At 43.7% G+C, this 15,421-nt stretch overlaps 2 protein-coding genes across 3 annotated transcripts in view; both read right to left on the bottom strand.

The window, feature by feature from the left end:
- LOC111981272 (M-phase phosphoprotein 9) overlaps window positions 1-11,758 on the bottom strand; it is a 25,233-nt gene extending 13,475 nt beyond the window's left edge. The window contains 7 exon segments of the mRNA XM_070449536.1: window positions 3,415-3,518; window positions 4,017-4,089; window positions 8,234-9,082; window positions 9,160-9,249; window positions 10,292-10,439; window positions 10,550-10,830; window positions 11,642-11,758. Coding sequence (XP_070305637.1) covers window positions 3,415-3,518; window positions 4,017-4,089; window positions 8,234-9,082; window positions 9,160-9,249; window positions 10,292-10,439; window positions 10,550-10,794 — 1,509 coding nt within the window. The 5' untranslated portion in view covers window positions 10,795-10,830; window positions 11,642-11,758.
- A 701-nt stretch (window positions 11,759-12,459) lies between these two features.
- Window positions 12,460-15,085, bottom strand: LOC111982041 (cyclin-dependent kinase 2-associated protein 1). 2 transcript variants are annotated; one of them, XM_024013566.2, is made up of 4 exons: window positions 14,877-15,085; window positions 13,514-13,617; window positions 13,246-13,372; window positions 12,460-13,072 (listed from the first exon to the last, which is right to left on the bottom strand). In XM_024013566.2, exons 1-4 carry the CDS (start codon window positions 14,908-14,910, stop codon window positions 13,005-13,007), a joined length of 333 nt encoding a protein of 110 aa, XP_023869334.1. In that variant the 5' UTR covers window positions 14,911-15,085; the 3' UTR covers window positions 12,460-13,004. The 2 variants fall into 2 exon arrangements, with proteins under 2 accessions (XP_023869334.1, XP_023869333.1); XM_024013565.2 differs by lacking the exon at window positions 14,877-15,085 and adding an exon at window positions 14,191-14,355.
- Between the last annotated feature and the right edge of the window lie 336 nt (window positions 15,086-15,421).

Below are 15,421 nucleotides of genomic sequence, written 5' to 3'. Positions count from 1 at the left end.
GCTCAGTAACGCATCAGTTTTACACGGGTTATTTACTGGCTCAGTCGCACAGTTACACGGTTTATTCTACTGCTCAGTATAGCATCAGTTACAACGGGTTATTCTACTGCTCAGATATCAGTTACACGGGTTATCTACTGCTCAGTACGCATCAGTTACACGGGTTATTCTACTGCTCAGTAATGCATCAGTACAACGGGTTTATTCTACTGCTCAGAAATGCATCAGTTACACGGGTTATTCTAACTGCTCAGTATGCATCAGTTATCAACGGGTTATTCTACTGCTCAGTACGCATCAGTTACCGGGTTATTCTACTGCTCAGAACGCATCAGTTACACGGGTTATCTACTGCTCAGAACGATCAGTTACACGGGTTATTCTACTGCTCAGAAACGCATCAGTTACACGGGTTATTCTACTGCTCAGAACGCATCAGTTACACGGGTTTATTCTCCTGCTCAGAACGCATCAGTTACACGGGTTATTCTCTGCTCAGAACGCATCAGTTACACGGGTTATTCTACTGCTCAGAACGCATCAGTTACACGGGTTATTCTACTGCTCAGAACGCATCAGTTACACGGGTTATTCTACTGCTCAGAACGCATCAGTTACACGGGTTATTCTACTGCTCAGTACGCATCAGTTACACGGGTTATTCTACTGCTCAGTAACGCATCAGTTACACGGGTTATTCTACTGCTCAGTACGCATCAGTTACACGGGTTATTCTACTGCTCAGTACGCATCAGTTACACGGGTTATTCTACTGCTCATACGCATCAGTTACACGGGTTATTCTACTGCTCAGTACGCATCAGTTACACGGGTTATTCTACTGCTCTCAGAACGCATCAGTTACACGGGTTATTCTACTGCTCAGAACGCATCAGTTACACGGGTTATTCTACTGCTCAGTAACGCATCAGTTACACGGTTATTCTACTGCTCAGTACGCATCAGTTACACGGGTTATTCTACTGCTCAGTACGCATCAGTTACACGGGTTATTCTACTGCTCAGTACGCATCAGTTACACGGGTTATTCTACTGCTCAGTACGCATCAGTTACACGGGTTATTCTACTGCTCAGAAGCATCAGTTACACGGGTTATTCTACTGCTCAGTATCATCATTTACACGGGTTATTCTACTGCTCAGAAGCATCAGTTACACGGGTTATTCTACTGCTCAGTACGCATCAGTTACACGGGTTATTCTACTGCTCAGTACGCATCAGTTACACGGGTTATTCTACTGCTCAGACGCATCAGTTACACGGGTTATTCTACTGCTCAGAATGCATCAGTTACACGGGTTATTCTACTGCTCAGAACGCATCAGTTACACGGGTTATTCTACTGCTCAGTAAGCATCAGTTACACGGGTTATTCTACTGCTCAGAACGCATCAGTTACCGGGTTATTCTACTGCTCAGAACTGCATCAGTTACACGGGTTATTCTACTGCTCAGAAGCATCAGTTACACGGGTTATTCTACTGCTCAGAAAGCATCAGTTACACGGTTTATTCTACTGCTCAGAACGCATCAGTTACGGGTTATTCTACTGCTCAAACGCAATCAGTTACACGGGTTTTATTCTACTGCTCAGTACGCATCAGTTACACGGGTTATTCTACTGCTCAGTACGCATCAGTTACACGGGTTATTCTACTGCTCAGACGCATCAGTTACCGGGTTATTCTACTGCTCAGATAGCATCAGTTACGCGGTTATTCTACTGCTCAGAACGCATCAGTTACACGGGTTATTCTACTGCTCAGTACGCATCAGTTACACGGGTTATTTCTACTGCTCAGAACGCATCAGTTACCGGGTTATTCTACTGCTCAGAACGCATCAGTACACGGGTTATTCTACTGCTCAGAACGCATCAGTTACACGGGTTATTCTACTGCTCAGAACGCATCAGTTACACGGGTTATTCTACTGCTCAGAACGACATCAGTTACACGGGTTATCTACTGCTCAGAACGCATCAGTTACACGGGTTATTCTACTGCTCAGTACGCATCAGTTACACGGGTTATCTACTGCTCAGACGCATCAGTTACACGGGTTATTCTACTGCTCAGACGCATCAGTTACACGGGTTATTCTACTGCTCAGTAGCATCAGTTACACGGGTTATTCTCCTGCTCAGTAACGCATCAGTTACACGGGTTTTATCTCCTGCTCAGAACGCACAGTTACACGGTTATTCTACCTGCTCAGTAACGCATCAGTTACACGGGTTATTCTACTGCTCAGAACGCATCAGTTACACGGGTTATTCTACTGCTCAGTACGCATCAGTTACACGGGTTATTCTACTGCTCAGTACGCATCAGTTACACGGGTTATTCTACTGCTCAGTACGCATCAGTTACACGGGTTATTCTACTGCTCAGTACGCATCAGTTACACGGTTATTCTACTGCTCAGTACGCATCAGTTACACGGGTTATTCTACTGCTCAGTACGCATCAGTTACACGGGTTATTCTACTGCTCAGTACGCATCAGTTACACGGGTTATTCTACTGCTCAGACGCATCATTACACGGGTTATTCTACTGCTCAGTACGCATCAGTTACACGGGTTATTCTACTGCTCAGTACGCATCAGTTACACGGGTTATTCTACTGCTCAGTACGCACATTACGGTATTCTACGCTCAGTAGCATCAGTTACACGGGTTATTCTACTGCTCAGACGCATCAGTTACACGGGTTATTCTCTGCTCAGAACGCATCAGTTACACGGGTTATTCTACTGCTCAGAACGCATCAGTTACACGGGTATTCTACTGCTCAGAACGCATCAGTTACACGGGTTATTCTACTGCTCAGAAGCATCAGTTACACGGTTATTTACTGCTCAGAACGCATCAGTTACACGGGTTATTCTACTGCTCAGTAAGCATCAGTTACACGGGTTATTCTACTGCTCAGAACGCATCAGTTACACGGGTTATTCTACTGCTCGTAACGCATCAGTTACACGGGTTATTCTACTGGCTCAGTACGCATCAGTTACACGGGTTTATTCCTACTGCTCCAGAACGCATCAGTTACAACACACTCTGGAGAGGTCTGGGAGACACAGAGACACACACTCTGGAGAGGTCTGGGAGACACAGAGACACACACTCTGGAGAGGTCTGGGAGACAGAGACACACTCTGGAGAAGTCTGGGAGACAGAGACACACTCAACAACTAACACAATGGAGAGAGATGGAGCAATCTATTTATTTTCACTTGGGATTGAGGTCTGCAAATTTCTCGTAATGCATGTTATGGGATTCCCCTAATGCAGATGGTTTAGAGACAAACTTTTTCAGCACAATGAAAATAAACATTGTATTTAGGTGGAACAAGTTTGGATTGTCCTTTTGTCATTCACCTACCAGACTGATAGACGCCTCCTGCAGCAGGAGGTAAGCTCCACTGTCAAAGCTGTCAGGTAGAGGGCAGTAGAGCTCACTCTCATCCAGACGCCAGTATGTCAGACCTGGAGGACAAGAAGGCACCTCTTACTACATTTTAACAACCTCAGTCCTATACTGCTTCCTAACTACTTTACTACAAGCACTTAGCATTACAGCATTTCAGAACTGCTGTTGCAGCGAAGGCAACAGTGTGATTCAACAAGATCACTCAGTATGTAGGTCAATGTTTAACACTAGAACCGCTGGGCCACGAGGTGCCACTCATCAAAATAACGAGCAGTCATTCTGACTGCAACATTCTAACAGTGGAATTAATACATTTCATATATGCTCTCTCTAAAATAATCATTTGTGTTCATGAAGGTGTTCGGTAACATTAGAATATACGTTTTTAATAAAATAGCATTTTTCGTTTACTGTAGGCTATATGTAAAAACAAGAAAACCTAAATTCAACGTGGCGTGCCTTTGTTACAACGATCAAACAGAAACCATGTGTTGGAACACGGAAACAGCTTATTATAATAAGAATACAAAGAGCTGTGTGTGTTGTGTTGTTACCTGAGACCTCAGACATGAGGCTGTCACTCCTCCTCAGAGGGAAGGAGTTGGTGGAGGGAGCAGCCCACCCATGCTGAAAACAGAGAGATTAAATGAAGAGAGGAGAGAGAGAAGAGAAGAAGACCCAAAGCTTTCTCTAGTCCTTTTCTAAATGCTTCCAAAGCAGGGCGACAACAGAGTCTAGTCTTTTCTAAATGCTTCCAAAGCAGGGCAGACACAGAGTCTAGTCCTTTTCTAAATGCTTCCAAAGCAGGGCAGACACAGAGTCTAGTCCTTTTCTAAATGCTTCCAAAGCAGGGCAGACACAGAGTCTAGTCCTTTTCTAAATGCTTCCAAAGCAGGGCAGACAGTGTCTAGTCCTTTTCTAAATGCTTCCAAAGCAGGGCAGACACAGTGTGAGTCCTTTTCTAAATGCTTCCAAAGCAGGGCAGACACAGTGTCTAGCCTTTTCTAAATGCTTCCAAAGCAGGGCAGACAGTGTCTAGTCCTTTTCTAAATGCTTCAAAAGCAGGGCAGACACAGTGTCTAGTCCTTTTCTAAATGCTTCCACAGCAGGGCAGACACAGTGTCTAGTCCTTTTCTAAATGCTTCCAAAGCAGGGCAGACACAGAGTCTAGTCCTTTTCTAAATGCTCCAAAGCAGGCAGACACCGTGTCTAGTCCTTTTCTAAATGCTTCCAAAGCAGGGCAGACACCGTGTCTAGTCCTTTTCTAAATGCTTCAAAGCAGGGCAGACACAGTGTCGAGTCCTTTTCTAAATGCTTCCAAAGCAGGGCAGACACAGTGCTAGTCCTTTTCTAAATGCTTCTAAAGCAGGGCAGACACCGTTAGTCCTTTCTAAATGCTTCCAAAGCAGGGCAGACACAGTGTCTAGTCCTTTTCTAAATGCTTCCAAAGCAGGGCAGACACAGTGTCTAGTCCTTTTCTAAATGCTTCCAAAGCAGGGCAGACCAGTGTCGAGTCCTTTTCTAAATGCTTCCAAAGCAGGGCAGACACAGTGTCTAGTCCTTTTCTAAATGCTTCCAAAGCAGGGCAGACAGTGTCTAGTCCTTTTCTAAATGCTTCCAAAGCAGGGCAGACAGTGTCTAGTCCTTTTCTAAATGCTTCCACAGCAGGCAGACAGTGTCGAGTCCTTTTCTAAATGCTTCCACAGCAGGGCAGACACAGTGTCTAGTCCTTTTCTAAATGCTTCCAAAGCAGGGCAGACACAGTGTCGAGTCCTTTTCTAAATGCTCCCAAGCAGGGCAGACACGGTTCTAGTCCTTTTCTAAATGCTTCCAAAGCAGGGCAGACAGTGTCTAGTCCTTTTCTAAATGCTTCCAAAGCAGGGCAGACAGTGTCTAGTCCTTTTCTAAATGCTTCCACAGCAGGGCAGACAGTGTCGAGTCTTTTCTAAATGCTTCCACAGCAGGCAGAACACAGTGTCTAGTCCTTTTCTAAATGCTTCCAAAGCAGGGCAGACACAGTGTCAGTCCTTTTCTAAATGCTTCCAGAGCGCAGGAGACACGCAGTCGAGTCCTTTTCATACTCTAATAGCTTCCAAGCAGGGCAGACAGTGTCGAGTCCTTTCTAAATGCTTCCAAAGCAGGGCAGACAGTGTCAGTCCTTTTCTAAATGCTTCAAAGCAGGGCAGACACAGTGTCGAGTCCTTTTCTAAATGCTTCCAAGCAGGGCAAACACGGTCGATCCCTTTCTAAAATGCTTCCAAAGCAGGGCAGACAATGTATGGAGGCCATTTCAGTGCCAACAGAAATTTTATTTGAATTCCATATTATTTTATTTATAATGCACAAATTGAAACATTGAATTCAGAAATTGAACTTGTATTTCATGATTTAAAACTGAATTGAATGAATATTGCATTCAGTTTTAAAATGCTATTTATTTTTAATTAAATATTCAATTTCAATATTTATATATTCAATTTCAATATGGTAGATTGTAGTTTATAAACGATCATTTCAAGTTGATCAAAATGTCATATTTTAAACTTTTCAAATGCATTCAGATTCAATTTTCTAAATTCAGATTCAAAACCAGAGACAACATCCTGGTACTTGTTCAGCTGGGAAAGGTATAGGAGAACAAATAGAATCAAACACASACTGTGGTAATCAGAAATGTATTGGGGTTTCTGAAGCCAAAGTGGCATATTGAATTTATTTTCTTCCAATGAATTTTGCTCTAGCGTTTGAACCATTTTGGCTATGAACCGTTATAACCAACCGCGCTATTGAAAAAGGCCTTCAATTGCGCCACTTCAGGCTGAGGAGTGAGTTTCATTGATCCCCATCTGCTACACTAATACAAGTCTTCAAGATCCAGCAAAGTTACTCATCTGGTTTGGTGATCCATGCTTATGTGAGGAGAACCTTGCCTGAGACCTGGAGATGTGTACGTTTGAGGTGTTATTTTTCACCAAACCACCTCTGTCGCACTCATTAAATGGGGTGCACAGATCTTCTGCTTCTGTATGCCTGTCACGCCCTGACCTTAGTTATCTTTGTTTTCTTTATTATTTTGGTTAGGTCAGGGTGTGACATGGGGGATGTATGTGTTTTGGCTTGTCTAGGGTTTTTGTATGTTTATGGGGTGTTACTTGTCTAGGTGTTTGTATGTCTATGGTTGCCTAGATTGGTTCTCAATTAGAGGCAGCTGTTTATCGTTGTCTCTGATTGGGAACCATATTTAGGCAGCCATATTCCGTTGGGTATTTCGTGGGTTATTGTCTATGTGTAAGTTGCCTGTGTCTGCACTTATTGATTATATAGCGTTACGTTCGTTTGTTATTTTGATAGTGTGTTTAGTGTTCTTTGTTTCTTTGTTACTTGTCTAGGTGTTTGTATGTCTATGGTTGCCTAGATTGGTTCTCAATTAGAGGCAGCTGTTTATCGTTGTCTCTGATTGGGAACCATATTTAGGCAGCCATATTCCGTTGGGTATTTCGTGGGTTATTGTCTATGTGTAAGTTGCCTGTGTCTGCACTTATTGATTATATAGCGTTACGTTCGTTTGTTATTTTGATAGTGTGTTTAGTGTTCTTTGTTTCGGTAAATAAATAAGAAGAATGTATTTATATCACGCTGCGCCTTGGTCCTCCTCTCTTCCTCCATACGACGAACGTGACAATGCCACAGAAAGGGTTGTTGTGCAGTAGTCCTGATTTCGAACCCAGTCACTTATATTGGTGCCGTGATCTCTGAGTATGAGGTCAAAGGGGGGTGAAATGTAACCGAGGGGGTTCGATTAACCTTGCTGGAGACTTGAAGACTTGTGTTAGCTTCCTAAACAAATCCCCATGTGCTTTATCTAAGTGGGCTAACACAGTCTTGTGACACGCAGGAGACCTGGTTCGAACCCAGTCAGTCACAAGAGCAAGATTAAATAGAGAGTGGAAAGGCTATCCTTAGAAGGACTATGGCTGTGCTCTTCAACTGTATTCTTATGGCGGCCAAATCATGTTTGTGACACTCCCTTATAGCGTGGCCTGTGATCATCATAGAGGAGAACAGAAAGCATATCCATGCTCTAGAGTCTCTTAGCTTTCAGCAATGGGGTCATAATAGTTTATAGGCAAAGCGGTTCAAACGCTAGAGACAAATTCATAAGAAGAACATAAATACAGCATGGCACATTCAGAATCCACCAGAAGCTTCTGTTTACCACAGAGAGCGTTTGATTCCTGGCTGGCAAAGTACCAGGATGTTGTCTCTGGTTTTGAACCTGAATTTAGAGAACTGAATCTGAATGCATATGAGAAGTTGAATATATGAAACTTTGATTAACTTGAAATGATGGTTTGTAAACTTGATACACAGTCAATGAATGCAATATCTACCATATTGAAACTGAATATATAAATATTGAATTTGAATATTCAATCAAAATAAATAAACTGAATGCAATATTCATTCAATTCAGTTTCAAATCATGAAATACAAGTTCAATTTATGAATTAAATGATTCAATTTGTGCATTAAACATCCAAAAATATTACATTCAAATTCAATATCCTAATACAAATTCTAAATTATGAAATTCAAATACAATTTCTGTTGGCACTGAAGTCACTCCATAACAGTGACACACACAGACAAAATACATGGTGATATAACAAAATGCCAGAGCACTATACTGACTCTAGTAATCCAAAGATCATTTTATCTAGGTACAAAAATTCTAATGGAACAGGAGTGTGTTGTCCGGTGCTAGGCATACCTGGTCCTGGAGGTCAGTGTTGTCCAGGGGGCTGTCTCTGGGGCTCTTCCTGGAGCCGGGCTGCTGCTCCTGGGGGGAAGAGGTCTGAGGGTCGCTCTGGCCCAGGTACGGGGCCTGAAGGGGTGAGGGGGAGGCCTGGGGATGTTGGGCCTGCCCTGCCCTGCTCTTCTTGGGTTTGCATCTGTGTCTTTGAGCCCAGGATGTCAGCGGTTGGCTGGAGGTTCTCTGCTGCTCAGGTGGTGGACTAGGATTGGCTCTAGGAGCCACCTCATTGGCCGAGGCGCTCCTCTGTTGACCCTCCTGGCCAATCAGAGTGATCTCTGTGTCGTCCTGGAGGTGAAGGGACCAGCTAGGCTCCTCTTCCACCTGGCCTGTCTCCTCTGCTCCCCCCGGAGTCACTGTCCCCTCCAGCCCTGTGCCCCAGGCCGACAGGGTCCCGTACCCACTGCATAGCACCGTCCCTGCCCCATCAGCACACCTCTCTCCTGGGGTGACCGGCCCTGGCCGGGGGGGTGGGGGTTGAGGGGAGGTGGAGCTCAAAATGGGTTGGGGGACAAAGAGGGAGGTGAGGGGAGCAGAGAGGGGCGAGTTCCCATTGGGAAGGTCCGTGCAGGTTGAGGGGTGGTTGGGGTTGGAAGTGGGGGGTGAAGGGTAGTCCTTGGTAGTAACAAGAGGGGAAGAGGTGTAGTCTGGGTGTGTCTGTGTGACAGTAGACAGAGTAGATGCGTAATCGTGATGTGTCTGTGTGTTGGTGGTAGCAGTAGGGGTATATGGGTAATCGTGGTGCGTCTGTGTGCTGGTCTGGCGGTTCTGGAGCTGAACTAAGGCTTTGATCTCATCCTGAATCAGCTGGAGGAGAAAAACAATCACAGTGTAAACAGGCATCATCGGGGATTCTAGAACAGGCCAAGTATAGTAGTACAGACCTGTATTTGGCACTGGTACTGTTCTTGCTGAGCCAAGATCTGCTCTTGGTATTGTTTCTCTACTAGCTGAAACAGATGCAGCCATCGGCCCTGTTCAACAAACACATGTACACATCTTCAACATTAGGTCTGTAAACCATAGCACAAGACAGAGCATTGGAAGAGTTGTTCTTGGAGGTATGTGTGTTCAGCGTGAATATGAATATAGCAAATAGTCAAATGTTCTGATTGGAGGGTAGAATAGTGACAGCTGGGAGTTAGGCTCGCAGCTGGGGTCTGTGTGTTCGCGAGACGCACACGGAAGCAGCAGTTATGACGTGAGAAAGGGGAAACCGTTGTACTATGCCATGCACCCAGGGAGGGGGGTATGCACCTGATATTACAGCCCATAAAAAAAACTCTCAGATTCCCTTTTTGAGACTCTGCTGTTTGCGCATATTCATACGCAGTAAAAAATATACATATTTCAGGGTACAATACCAGACCTGGGCTTCAGAACAATAGTCTAAACTAGACAAGTGAAATCTAGCATGTGTTCTTTTAGATCAGGAAAAATGAACAAGAGGAGACATGGGCAGGTCATTAAGACAATTAAGAAAGATCCCTGTATTCAACGCTGGGGAATACAGTACTATGCATCTCCCCGGTGTGCTTTCCTCTGTGTGTGAAATGAGATGGCACTGCTGCATCACAAATCATCTCCCCGGTGTGCTTTCCTCTGTGTGTGAAATGAGATGGCACTGCTGCATCACAAATCATCTCCCGTGTCTGAAAAGATCAGCTGCAGTGGTGTGATGTGTGCAGTCTGGGGACCGATTGTGTGTATGTATCTTTGTGTGCTGTCAGTTGAGATCCACAGGGACAGCAGAAGCGACAGCGGAGAGATGAGGCTGCCCAACACACTGCAGGAGAATAATGACAATGCCAGCGAACCCCAACGTCACCCTTTACAGGGAGAAGTTGAGAGAACACACACTTCTCTGAAAAATGAATTGCCATGGACATTTCTCCATCAGTTGCTGTATTACTACTTGAAAGTCCTTCCACACTAAATACAAAGTCTCCTATATATCCGTGTTGTCCACCTATCTTGTAGTTACACACCAACACTGCCAAACAGACACATTCCTACCTCACAGTCCTTCCACATCTCCGGGTCAGTCTCCCCACTACTCTGTATCTCCTGGACCAGGGCCCTGAGGGTCTCCAGGGAGGAGGGGTTGATGAAGGGAAGACACTTCCCAGACCCAAAGGCCTCCTCCGTACTGAGACACAGACTCCTGAAGAACACAACACACAGGAGTTAGGACAAGGGATTAGGATGGATTGTACTTTCCATACCTCCTACATTGACACCTCCAGTCAGAGAGCACGGTCTCTCTACACACACCTGATCTTCTGGGGGAGGCTGCATGCTGGGGTCATGTCATAAGCTCTCCCATCCACAGCGCCCCCTGCAGTCTTGGAGGTGATTTTGCATTCCTCTGGCCCAGCTAGCCCCAACCCAAGCCCCAGACCCGAGGCTGCTGAGGTGCCCTCTGAGGACTCACTCTCCTTGCCCCCTTCCCCGTTGGCATCGGCATGGCAGTGGCTCAGGCTTGAAACATCCTCAGAGATACTGTCATCTGTGGACATGCTTATGGGCTTGCGACCTGGGGAAGAGTCTGATACCTACAGGGGAGATAGAGAGGGTCAATGAATGGGTGGAAGGAGGGAGACAGCTCCCCCTCAACCTACAAGGAGATAGAGGGGGAGGGTCTAACACCTGTGGGAGATAGAGGAGAAAGGTCTAAAGTAACGTATGACAAACATTGATTTCAGGCTGAACTGTCCCTTTAAACTCCAGACAGACAGTAACCAGGGCTATGATGTGAGATGAAAACTTTCAATTTCACTGGGGCAGATTAACTCAAAGAATAACTTGCATACCCTTCCTGGATCAGTTTAGAGAAGCCTTGTGATATATAGCTGACAAGAGCATTAACCAGCATTAAACAGATAAGCTGGCATAGCTTCCATTAAATAGCTCACAGGGAAGGAAGCTTGCATGAATGGCATCATGTCACAACAACTGACCATGCAACATAACCTCCACAGTCAACACGACCAGCTGCTTTGATTTAATATTGTTCTCTCCTTGATAAGGGAATAAACCCCGTTACATAGCTATCCAGCGAAATATGCCTGGATATCGTAGCTAGTACCCTTCTGCTAGCTAATACAGTATCAACCTATTGATTGCCTGGCCAGTTTCCAGTTTGGTTGCTGGCTGGATCCTACTGTCTAGCTAGCTAACCATGTTAGCCAAACTGACAGGTTTGCAGGCATCAACGTTTACGTGTAACGTTAGCTAGCGAACGTTACATCTTGACAATGATTGAAACTAGCGCCTTAGTTATACGCGCAATAAGCACATAATCGATTCATAGTTAATGTGTAAAGTAGGTGAATTAGATGATAAATAAAGCTACAATCAACTTACCAGTTAACTTGTAACATAACTTCACCCATATTTCCTCTCAACAATACTAGCCAGCTAGTCTACTGCATCTAATGTAGTTTTTACTCGGGCTAGCAGTGCTGCAGCACAATGTTCAACTGCAAAACATTACGCAATGTCTAATTGGCCGAATGGAATAGAACACGAGTTACCTGATTGGCTGTCTCTCTTATTCAAACCTTATGATTGGCTATGATGCACAATGGCAGTACACAACAATGGGCATGATTGGCAGAACTTGTAGGAAGTGACACATTCGCTGCTAGGGTAGAAGTCCAATGAAACGCGCAAGGATACAAAATTGTTACTACGTTACAAATGTGCAATTGCTAATGTTACATTGTTATCTGCGATTCCAACATTGATAGTTACGTCTACTTAATGTGTTATATCCCGTATTCATGGTAAATACTAGTCCCTCTCAGGCACTGTTCAAGTTTCAAATTAATTAATTATCCTTGACTACATCATGTATTGCTGTTCACCACTGGTCAGTTCAATCAGTGCTTATTGCCTAAATCTTGCTGGGTTATGCAATATCCAAGGAATTAATCACTGTAGATGAGCCTAAATCAGTGGTCCTGCTGTACTGCGTGCTATTTTCCAGATATGTCCATCCTACAGTATATTCCTTCTATTCAACCAAGACAAGTTTTGACTTAACAATGACTGCCTACTTACTCTCAATAGCCACCTTCTAATCTATTCACGTTGGGTGATATATCTGTATTTTCCTCCTAAGGAGCAAGGTTATAGGAGACCACTTGGCTTGTTTTCACATTCTTTTCAAAACAATGACATTTGTATTGAAAATACATTTTATTACACAAGTAATAAATACATACAAAGATGCAAGTAACAGCATTTTCATTATTGATCCCAAAAAAGAACCTCAACATGAATGAACCAATGTATTTGGCACGTTTCTGTCCTTCACTTGTTCAACCATTAAGGGTCTGGAATTCAGACCAACATCTACCAAAGTGTTCCTCTCCTAGTCTAATCCGGTACAAGCCATGCAATGTCTACAATTAACTGAAGGCCATGGTGGACCCATACGTTTGCATGCAAAAATTACTATTAATTTTAAATATGAAGTCAGGAAACTGTGACCCTAAAACAGGGCATGAAGAAAACCAAATCCTTCGAATTCTGAATTCTATTCTAGTGTCCCCTTTCCCTCCTTTTCTCAAATCTCAACCTTTCAGAAACATTTTCTTGACCTTTTTAACCATCCCTTATTTTGTTTTCCATTCCTCTTTTTAGAGGATGTGCCATGCAGTGGTCTTTGACATGGTGAGTGAGAGTATTGGTTCTTCTACAGGAGAGGGTAGTCCTTCTGTAGCTAGGACCTGGCATTTCTCTCAGTCTCTGCCAAGCACTCCCGCACCAGTCCCCTGGCATGGATGATACCTTTGGGAAAAAGTAGGATACACCAAAATGAACAACAGTCATTCACCGACTGAATGACAACTCTCTAACCAAGTTAGAGTTAGTAGGTAGAGGACTATTGTGTAGTCTAGATAATGCTGTTTGTGTTACCACACAATAGAGGTATTGTATTACTACAGAAGTTTCCACATTACCTCGTTTTATTCTCTCCATGGCACTCTTGCTGCCGGCGTAGGTGGGCCGGATCTCCTTCCCTAGCTCCTCGATGATGGCCAGCAGCTCTGAATACTTACTCTGGGGTACCTGGCTGCTGCTGGATCCCTGACCACACAGGGACAGGAGAGGAATAAGTCACTTTACCAAAGGAGTTACCTACGATGTAACTAAGTATTTGTTTTAAAATGTCAGTTTTATTTCCTGCATTGTAAAATTAGAAGAAGCAATTTGGGTGTATGCCTGTACCTGTGTGAAGCCCAAGGAGGGTGGTGCGTAAACATCGTTCACCAGCGGCCTGTAGGACTGCAACGTGGCCAAGTTGGCTGCTGACGGAGACTGGATGTTTCCAACTGTTGGGAAACAAATACAAAACAAATCTAGGGTCAAATATGATATTAACGTTCACCAGATAGTACAAATTCTACATATTACATGTTCACATAGCCAACAATGGCCACAGTTGTAGTGCGCATGTTTTTTATGCAATAAGCCTTGTTAAACACTAGATGTCCTCGAAGGTTCATAAAGGAATATCCCTGGCAGATCAATCAACAGCTCCGCAAGACTATCATGGAGGAAGCGGAACAGGGCTGACTAAAGAAGCCAAAGTGATACATTTTTGTCACAACGTAACGACTCCCTCCAGGACGGCATGGGACACAGAACGACAGAGATTATTTTTCGGAACATATGGAATTTCCCACCTCTGTCGTTATAGCCAATGAAGATGAGGATATGGCTTTTTTACATTAGTAATAATGGCGGATATGAATTAGCCTAGCTCCCAGGATCTGACCCTATATATAACTGGACAGAAACTACAGACACGGTCTTTCTCCAGGTAACGTTATTCTCCAAAAGACCGAATTTAACACTCGATTTAACGGATGGATGGTTGAGTTTAACCGATATTGTTCCCTTACCCTGGTTCCCAGAAGTTCCTGGAATGTGCTGGTGGACATTGGGTTTGTAAGACATTCCCAGAGACATTGTAAATTAAAGAAATAAAATGACCCGAAAATCAAATTCAGTGAAGCGTCTGTCTCTCACTTTTTGTTTACAGCAACGGCACCCGGCAAATATGGCCGTCACTTTATATTGACACCCACAATGCATTCTATCACCACATTAGACAATCCCGGATAATCTGACCGAAAATGCTTCCAACGCGATTTACACAACTTTCAGTACATTTGAAAAGCAAAAATACTTTCAAGTTGATTTAAATTACATATTTTGTAACTAATTCATGTTGGATTTATTTTATTGAAAATATTTTTAAATTGTCCGGCTGCACAGAACACATCTCTAGACCACATAGAACTAACATTTTTGTAGAATTTCAAGCCTAATGGACTATGAAAATATTTCATATTGATATGTCTTAATTATATAAAGCAATATAAAGTAAAAATAAATAATATAATTAGCCTATACAAGCTCCTTTTACGTGTGATACTTGAGCGTGGGGTAAGTCTATAGACCTTTCCAGTTACACTGTTGGTCAGATGGTGGCGACTCGTGCAACAGTATTGCTTTTGTTCGTAACACTTTGTTACCACCATAGCACAGCCAAAAAAAACATAAAACTAAGTCAATTTAAGATTACCTGTCTTTGTCTGGGGACTTGGAGACGCATCCATTGTTGCCTCGAATTGGCCACACTTTCCCCTCCTAGAAATTCCCTCTTACCTAAATATTAAGCATAAAGATCAAACAAAATCTTATCTACTACAACACGTGCACTGGAGGCCCCTCTTCTGAAGATTCTCCCGTCTTCTCTCAAAGCTGTGATTGGGCCCGTGCTGATACGATGTAACCCCTCCAATTTGTGGTACAGGACCCGGTCATTCTCTTGACCATTGGTGGACAGGCAGCGGCCACGTTCTATTGCCCAATCATAGCTTTCAGCGTCATTACCCCATGGAAGTTGTGGGATGGGATTGACCCCCAAGTGATGGCCTAAAAACCCAAAGTAGAGGGGACCTGTTATGATTGGTGATGATTATGGAGTACAGCACATCATATAAAAAACGTGGATAATTAAGTATACAGATATAAACATTTTTTTTAAGGATTGAGGAAAATGGTATTGAGGAATGATATAAAATCTGATCGTTTTCAAACTTTATCCTTGGTATTTATTGGTCATTA

This window comes from Salvelinus sp. IW2-2015, linkage group LG20 (genome assembly GCF_002910315.2).
Source record: "Salvelinus sp. IW2-2015 linkage group LG20, ASM291031v2, whole genome shotgun sequence".
In the NCBI taxonomy this organism is placed as follows: Eukaryota; Metazoa; Chordata; class Actinopteri; order Salmoniformes; family Salmonidae; genus Salvelinus; species Salvelinus sp. IW2-2015.
The sequence above is the reverse complement of the archived record's forward strand: the minus strand, read 5'-3'. Positions and strand labels throughout refer to the sequence as shown.

Bases quoted from the DNA above. Each gene is read 5' to 3' on its own strand.
- LOC111982041 (XM_024013565.2), bottom strand. From the start codon at position 14,257: ATGTCTCTGGGAATGTCTTACAAACCCAATGTCCACCAGCACATTCCA. The intron at 13,373-13,513 runs GTACAGGCATAC...CTGTGTGGTCAG, and splicing joins CCTCCTTGGGCTTCACACAG to GGATCCAGCAGCAGCCAGGT. The intron at 13,073-13,245 runs GTAATGTGGAAA...TTTTTCCCAAAG, and splicing joins CATGGAGAGAATAAAACGAG to GTATCATCCATGCCAGGGGA.